This window comes from Scomber scombrus, chromosome 6, assembly GCF_963691925.1.
Source record: "Scomber scombrus chromosome 6, fScoSco1.1, whole genome shotgun sequence".
Classification (NCBI taxonomy): Eukaryota; Metazoa; Chordata; class Actinopteri; order Scombriformes; family Scombridae; genus Scomber; species Scomber scombrus.
Genome location: NC_084975.1, coordinates 256,100 through 263,599, shown reverse-complemented (window position 1 = coordinate 263,599; position 7,500 = coordinate 256,100). Strand labels below are relative to the sequence as shown.

At 50.6% G+C, this 7,500-nt stretch overlaps 1 protein-coding gene across 1 annotated transcript in view; it reads left to right on the top strand.

Moving 5' to 3' along the window:
• lamb1a (laminin, beta 1a) overlaps window positions 1-6,875 on the top strand; it is a 30,690-nt gene extending 23,815 nt beyond the window's left edge. The window contains 13 exon segments of the mRNA XM_062420659.1: window positions 1-204; window positions 379-596; window positions 686-782; window positions 1,138-1,507; window positions 1,589-1,773; window positions 2,603-2,844; window positions 2,932-3,099; window positions 3,243-3,387; window positions 3,559-3,766; window positions 3,891-4,032; window positions 4,498-4,674; window positions 5,461-5,620; window positions 6,443-6,875. The exon segment at window positions 1-204 is cut by the window's left edge and continues 21 nt beyond it. Coding sequence (XP_062276643.1) covers window positions 1-204; window positions 379-596; window positions 686-782; window positions 1,138-1,507; window positions 1,589-1,773; window positions 2,603-2,844; window positions 2,932-3,099; window positions 3,243-3,387; window positions 3,559-3,766; window positions 3,891-4,032; window positions 4,498-4,674; window positions 5,461-5,620; window positions 6,443-6,582 — 2,456 coding nt within the window. The 3' untranslated portion in view covers window positions 6,583-6,875.
• The last annotated feature ends 625 nt before the right edge of the window (window positions 6,876-7,500 follow it).

The following is a 7,500-nucleotide window of genomic DNA, read 5'->3' as shown; positions in this document are numbered from 1 at the left end:
CACCTGGTTACTATGGAAACCCCGGTGAGGCAGGGGGGCAGTGCAGACCGTGTCAGTGCAACAACAACATCAACATGATGGACCCGGACTCCTGCGACAGCCAGACCGGCGAGTGTCTGCGCTGCCTGCACCACAGCGAAGGTCCTTCCTGCGAGAGCTGCAAACTGGGTTACTACGGCAACGCCCTGCTCCAGGACTGTAGGAGTAAGTACACTGGGTTACCATGGCAACCATAGAAAATCAGTCAAACCCTGATCGACGTTTTGACAAAATCTTTGCTGAACAGACTTTTATCGTTCCTGTTTTTACATTTTAATTTAATCTGAAATGTCTGAATATCATTTTAACGACTCGACTGATTAACGTCTCGTCTCTCAGGATGCGTCTGCAACCAGCTGGGCAGCAACGCGTCCAGCTGTCCGTCATCTGGAGACTGTCACTGCGACCGCAGCAGCGGACAGTGTCTCTGCTTCCCCAACGTCATCGGGCAGCACTGCGACCGCTGCGCTGCAGACAGCTGGGACCTGGCCAGCGGCCGCGGCTGCCGGACCTGCGACTGCGACGCCAAACATTCAGAACAGACTTCCTGCAACGAGGTGAGAAAACATGACGACTGATTCCGGCTTTGTGATTAAAGTTGTTAAAGTTTTGTGCTTCATTATATTTCTGATGTGTCTGGTTTCAGATCAGCGGGCAGTGCTCCTGTCGGCCCGGCTTCGGAGGAAGAACCTGCAGCGAGTGCAGAGAGCTGTTCTGGGGAGAGCCGGAGGTCAAATGTCACGGTATGTTACCCGTCCTGGTTTCCTGAGTGTAGCGCTGCCCCAATGCATGCTGGGAACATTCCTGCACCGCCGCGGTCTGCTGTGGAAATATTAAATCCAGATGTTCCCCAAGGCCTGAAGACCTGTCGCCATGGTGACGGGACGGGAGACGAGTATCTACAAAGAGGCTTTGTTAGTGTGAAGCGGGGGGGGGGGGGGGGGGGGCGGTTAACCCTAACACACACACACACACACACACACATACATGTGTGTAATGTGTATTAATGTGTGTAATGTGTGTAATGTGTGTAATGTGTGTAATGTGTATTGTGTGTAATGTGTGTAATGTGTATTGTGTATTGTTGTGTGTCCCCAGCCTGTGACTGTGACCCCCGTGGGATCGTGGACCAGCAGTGTAATAAGCTAACGGGTCACTGTGTGTGCGTGGAGGGCGTGTCCGGACCTCGCTGTGACTCGTGTGCTCGCGGGTTCTCCGGACTCTTCCCGGACTGCCGGCGCTGCCACCAGTGCTTCGCTGAGTGGGACGCCGTCATCGGCCAGCTGACCAATCAGACGCACCGCCTCGTTAACAAGGTCAACACCATCAAAGCCAGCGGAGTCAGCGGGCCATACAGGAAGTCCATGGACAGCATGGAGAGGAGCGCCGCCGACATCCGGGTCCTCCTGGACCAGAACCCCGCCTCACAACCGCTCAGCGAGATCCAGGACCTGCTGCAGCAGGCCAGGTGAGATTATATTAAATCTGAGTCTAACCCTGCAGCAGCAGGTGAGATTATATTAATCTGAGACCTCTCTGTGTCCCTCAGCGACCTGATGGGGGCCCTGAACCAGGCATTGAACCACACGGAGCAGAATCTGGTCCAGGTTCAGGAGGGGGACGGCCGTGTGGGACTGAAACTGGATTCTGTCTCAGCAGACGCTCAAAAACTGGAGCGGACGGTTCAGGATCTGCTGAACCAGGTGGAGGTCATCAAGAACTCCGACATCAGAGGTCAGAGGTCACACTGAGGGTCAAACCATACACTGTTTAACTGGGGCATGAGGCAGAGCGGGGGAGGGGCATGAGGACGGAGCGGGGGAGGGGCATGAGGACGGAGCGGGGGAGGAGCATCAGGAGGGGCGGGGGAGGAGCATGAGGACGGAGCGGGGGAGGAGCATGAGGACGGAGCGGGGGAGGAGCATGACGCGGAGCGGGGGAGGGGCATGAGGACGGAGCGGGGGAGGAGCATGAGGCGGAGCGGGGGAGGAGCATGAGGCGGAGCGGGGGAGGAGCATCAGGCGGAGCGGGGGAGCAGCATGAGACGGAGCGGGGGAGGAGCATGAGGACGGAGCGGGGGAGGAGCATCAGGCGGAGCGGGGGAGCAGCATGAGACGGAGCGGGGGAGGAGCATGAGGCGGAGCGGGGGAGGGGCATGAGGCGGAGCGGGGGAGGAGCATGAGGCGGAGCGGGGGAGGGGCATGAGGCGGAGCGGGGGAGGAGCATGAGACGGAGCGGGGGAGGAGCATGAGGCGGAGCGGGGGAGGAGCATGAGGCGGAGCGGGGGAGGGGCATGAGGCGGAGCGGGGGAGGAGCATGAGGCGGAGCGGGGGAGGGGCATGAGGCGGAGCGGGGGAGGGGCATGAGGACGGAGCGGGGAGGGGCATGAGGCGGAGTGGGGGAGGGGCATGAGGCGGAGCAGGGAGGGGCATGACGGTCGCCCCCTGGTGGCCTTTTGGTAGAATGCAGTTTTAAGTTACTTCCTGGTTGGCCTCATTTCAGAGGACCAGAACTCCCACCTGGTCAAATCCCTGACGTGTTTCTACTTCCTGTCTGTTGCCAGGGGCGACCGACAGCGTCACTAAGTACTTCCTGCAGTCTCAGGCGGCTGAAGCTCGAGCCAACGCGTCGACCTTTGACCCAGACAGCGCGGTGCAGAACTCCGCCCGCCTACGGCAGGTAACGGAGGACAAGATGAACCAATCAGGTGACGGCTTCCTCCGGAGACACACTGAGCATGCTCAGAGACTGGACGACCTGGCAGGAGAACTGCAGACTCTCGACCTATCAGAGCTCAGCACCAAGGTAAGCGGCCTATCAGAGCTCAGTACCGAGGTAAGCGACCTATCAGAGCCTTCAGTCTTTAACTGCGGTTTGTTGTGGACCCGGCAGACCTGCGGCAGCCTGGCGGTTCCGGACTGTTTGGACTCTGGATCCGGCTGCAGAGGAGACGACTGTGACGGGCTGCTGATGAAAGCTCACAGCAGCTGGATGAAAGCTCAGGACTCCGATCAGGAAATCCTCAGCGCCATGCAGGAAGTGGACCGGCTCTCTAAGATGGTGAGTGTGTGCGGTCCTGGTCCTGGTCCAGGTCCTGGTCCTGGTCCTGGTCCTGATCCTGGTCCTGGTCCTGGTCCTGGTCCTGGTCCTGGTCCTGGTCCTGGTGGACTATAGTGGATCTTCTGACCCGTGTTTTCCTCCAGGTTTCAGAAGCCAAGGTGAAGGCGGACCAGGCGAAGCTGAGCGCTCAGAACGTTCTGATGAAAACAAACAGAACCAAACAGAAAGTGGATCAAAGCAACGAAGAACTCAGAACCCTCATCAGACAGATCAGAGACTTCCTCACACGTAAGTTCCACTTCCTGTTCTGGGGTTTGGGTAGAGGAGGAGGTGCTGTAGAGGAGGAGGTGCTTAGTAGAGGAGGAGGTGCTGTAGAGGAGGAGGTGCTTAGTAGAGGAGGAGGTGCTGTAGAGGAGGAGGTGCTGTAGAGGAGGTGCTCTGACTGTTCTGTGCTTGCAGAGGACGCAGCGGACCTGGAGAGCATCGAGAACGTAGCCAATCAGGTTCTGGCGCTGCAGATGCCGACGACGGCGGTCCAGCTGCAGAACCTGACGGCTGAGATCCGGCAGAAGGTCTCAGAGCTCGGAGACGTGGAGGAGGTTCTGCTGCAGAGCGCCGATGACATCAGCAGAGCCGAGAACCTGCTGGACCAGGCCCGCCGAGCCAGGTGAGTACTGATCTCTGCCTGTGGATCTGGATCCTGTGGATCTGGATCCTGTGGTTCTGGATCTTGTGGTTCTGGATCTTGTGGTTCTGGACCCTGTGTAAGATCCTGTGGTTCTGTGTTGCAGTGAGGAAGCGTCAGACGTGAAGGATTCTGCAGAGAAAGTGAAGCGAGCTCTGAAAGAAGCTCAGCGAGCTCAGACCGCCGCCAGCACCGCGATCCGGCAGGCGGCCGCCGACATCCAGAACACCAACCACCTGCTGTCCTCCGTAAGTCCACACGTCCCCTTCACTGACATCACGTTCAAACCTGTTCTCAGCCCACGTCTACTTCACTGACATCACGTTCAAACCTGTTCTCTGCCCACGTCTACTTCACTGACATCACGTTCAAACCTGTTCTCAGCCCACGTCTACTTCACTGACATCACGTTCAAACCTGTTCTCAGCCCACGTCTACTTCACTGACATCACGTTCAAACCTGTTCTCAGCCCACGTCTACTTCACTGACATCACGTTCAAACCTGTTCTCAGCCCACGTCTACTTCACTGACATCACGTTCAAACCTGTTCTCAGCCCACGTCTACTTCACTGACATCACGTTCAAACCTGTTCTCTGCCCACGTCTACTTCACTGACATCACGTTCAAACCTGTTCTCAGCCCACGTCTACTTCACTAACATCAAGTGAGAAAAATGAAGGTATGATGTTTTCTGTCTGTGTTGCATTCAGGTGGAGTTAGAGACAGAAGATACGGAGGTGAAGTTGAACAATGCGACCCAGAGGCTGCAGCGGCTCGGGCAGGATGTGACGCTGCTGAAAGACAAAGCTATGAACGTCACACAGAACACAAAACGGACCAATCAGGATGCAGCAAGCATCAGAAAGATGGCAGAAGAGATGAAGAAGGTGAGTTTTCCTCCTCAGAATGTAAAGTTAATCAGTTAATCCACAGCAGGATAGGTCAGTGAACACATCTTCATATTTACATGTCTTCCTAAAGTAACATCCCAAAACTTATAAGAAGAAAAACACAGTTTGTTTCCACTCGGACATTTATTATTCGCACCAAAGCAGCATGTGGTAAAAACAGTGTCAGAAAGATTCAAATGATATGAAATGAGAGTTCACAGCAGAGATTGTGACTCAGTCAGATGAGAGCAATAGCTATGCTATTAGTCAAGTTACTTCTGAGGCTGCATATAAATGTTTAGCTTGAAATACAAATATAGTATTAAAAGGCAAGTAAATGAAGTTTGGGTTAATCAGCGAGCCGCTGTTGAAATGTTGGAATGCTAATGTTGATATCCAGGTTGTTGTTGACGCTTATGCGTGTGTTGGGTACATCTCGTTTATATATCAACGGCAGAAAGAGAGATTGGACTGATGCTCATAGAGAAGCATCAAAGGGTTAGGGTTAGTTAATCTACAGCTCAGTGAACATCTGGGCGTCGGCTTTGAGGAGGACATGACGACGTGTTGATAGGATCAGAGACGCTGTGACACGGGATCCTGCAGAGAGTGATGCATTCTGGGTTGTTAGTTTAGTGAGTTAGAGTCTGAAATTAATTATTATTATTATTTATATAATTAGTTATTGGGGTTATTTTAGCCTGATTAGTAAGTTAGTAGCAGAGAGACATGGAACAAAGGTCACTGTATTATTTTCTATTTTAAAGTGAAAATGTGTTTTAGGAGCTAAACTCGGAGGTGAAAGGTCAGTACGCCGCTGTGGAGCAGCTGATTGGTCAGAAAGCAGCAGGTGTGACTGACGCCAAGAAGAGGGCGGAGTCACTGCAACAGGAAGCCAAAGAGCTGCTGCTGCAAGCTAGCAACAAGCTGCAGCTGCTGAAAGGTGACATCACAGTGACATCACTCTGACATCACAGTTACATCACAGTGACATCACGCTGACATCACAGTTACATCACAGTGACATCACGCTGGAATCACGCTGACATCACGCTGACATCACTCTGACATCACAGTTACATCACTCTGACATCACGCTGACATCACTCTGACATCACGCTGACATCACAGTTACATCACAGTGACATCACTCAGACATCACTCTGACATCACAGTTACATCACTCTGACATCACGCTGACATCACGCTGACATCACGCTGACATCACGCTGACATCATGTATTTTATCTTTACTTTTACTCTTTTTTTTAAATTGAGCTCTTATTATTCCTTTACTGTTTTATTTATTATTATATTTGTGTTTTAATAACTGTTCAGCACTTTGGTTCAACTGAGGTTGTTTTTAAATGTGCTTTATAAATAAAGTTTGACTTGACTTGACATCACAGTTACATCACTCTGACATCACGCTGACATCACGCTGACATCACTCTGACATCACGCTGACATCACGCTGACATCATGTATTTTATCTTTACTTTTACTCTTTTTTTTAAAATTGAGCTCTTATTATTCCTTTACTGTTTTATTTATTATTATATTTGTGTTTTAATAACTGTACAGCACTTTGGTTCAACTGAGGTTGTTTTTAAATGTGCTTTATAAATAAAGTTTGACTTGACTTGACTTGACATCACAGTGACATCACTCTGACATCACAGTGACATCACAGTGACATCACTCTGACATCACAGTGGTGTTTCCTGTGTGGCGTTCTGTCCTAACTTCCTGTTTCCTGCGACAGAGCTGGAGAGGTCACATGATGAGAACCAGCTGGCGTTGGAGCAGAAAGCGGAGCAGCTGGTGGAGCTGGAAGCCGCCGTGAAGGAGCTGCTGCAGCAGATCAGCCAGCAGGTCACCGTCTACAGCACCTGTCTGTTCTAGGTCAAAGGTCAAAGGTCACTGCTGCAGCCAATCAGAGGTCTGATTTCCAAAGTGGACATTTTAATTGTCAGGTGTCTGAGTGTTCCTGAATGCACCGTCAGGTATTTCTGAGTCATGTGACTGACGATGTGTCGGTGTGATTGGTCGGTTTATGAAATGAATAAAATGTTCATTAAATGTTTTAATGTCTTTCTGAATGTAATAATCAATCAATAATCAATCAATAATCAATCAATAATCACTTTAACTTGACTATGACCTTTTTTATTATAGTTTTTTCTACATGACCAAAATCTTTGAACCCAAAATTATTTTTAATAAAAAGTTAAAATGACGTCGAGACTGTTTGTTTTATTAAAATCTGAAAATAAAAATTCAATTGTTAATGTGTGTGTGTGTGTGTTACTGTGTGTTTGTGTGTGTGTGTGTGTTAATGTGTGTTTGTGTTTGTGTGTGTGTGTTAATGTGTGTGTGAATGTGTGTGTGTTACTGTGTTTGTGTGTGTGTGTTAATGTGTGTGTGAATGTGTGTGTGTGTGTGTGTGTGTGTGTGTGTGTGTGTGTGTTAATGTGTGTGTGTGTGTGTGTGTGTTAATGTGTGTGTGTGTGTGTGTGTGTGTGTGTGTGTTAATGTGTGTGTGTGTGTGTGTGTTAATGTGTGTGTGTGTGTGTGTTAATGTGTGTGTGTGTGTGTGTGTGTGTGTGTTAATGTGTGTGTGTGTGTGTGTGTGTGTGTGTGTGTTATTGATCAGCTGATAAATGATCATAATGTTAAATGTGGATCACAGATGATATTCAGAGGTGACAGCAGGGGGCGTCTGCTGTGAATGAGTTAGTGTAGCTGTTATATATATACACACACACACACACACACACATTAACACACACACACACACACTCACTCTGGCAGTCAAACCTC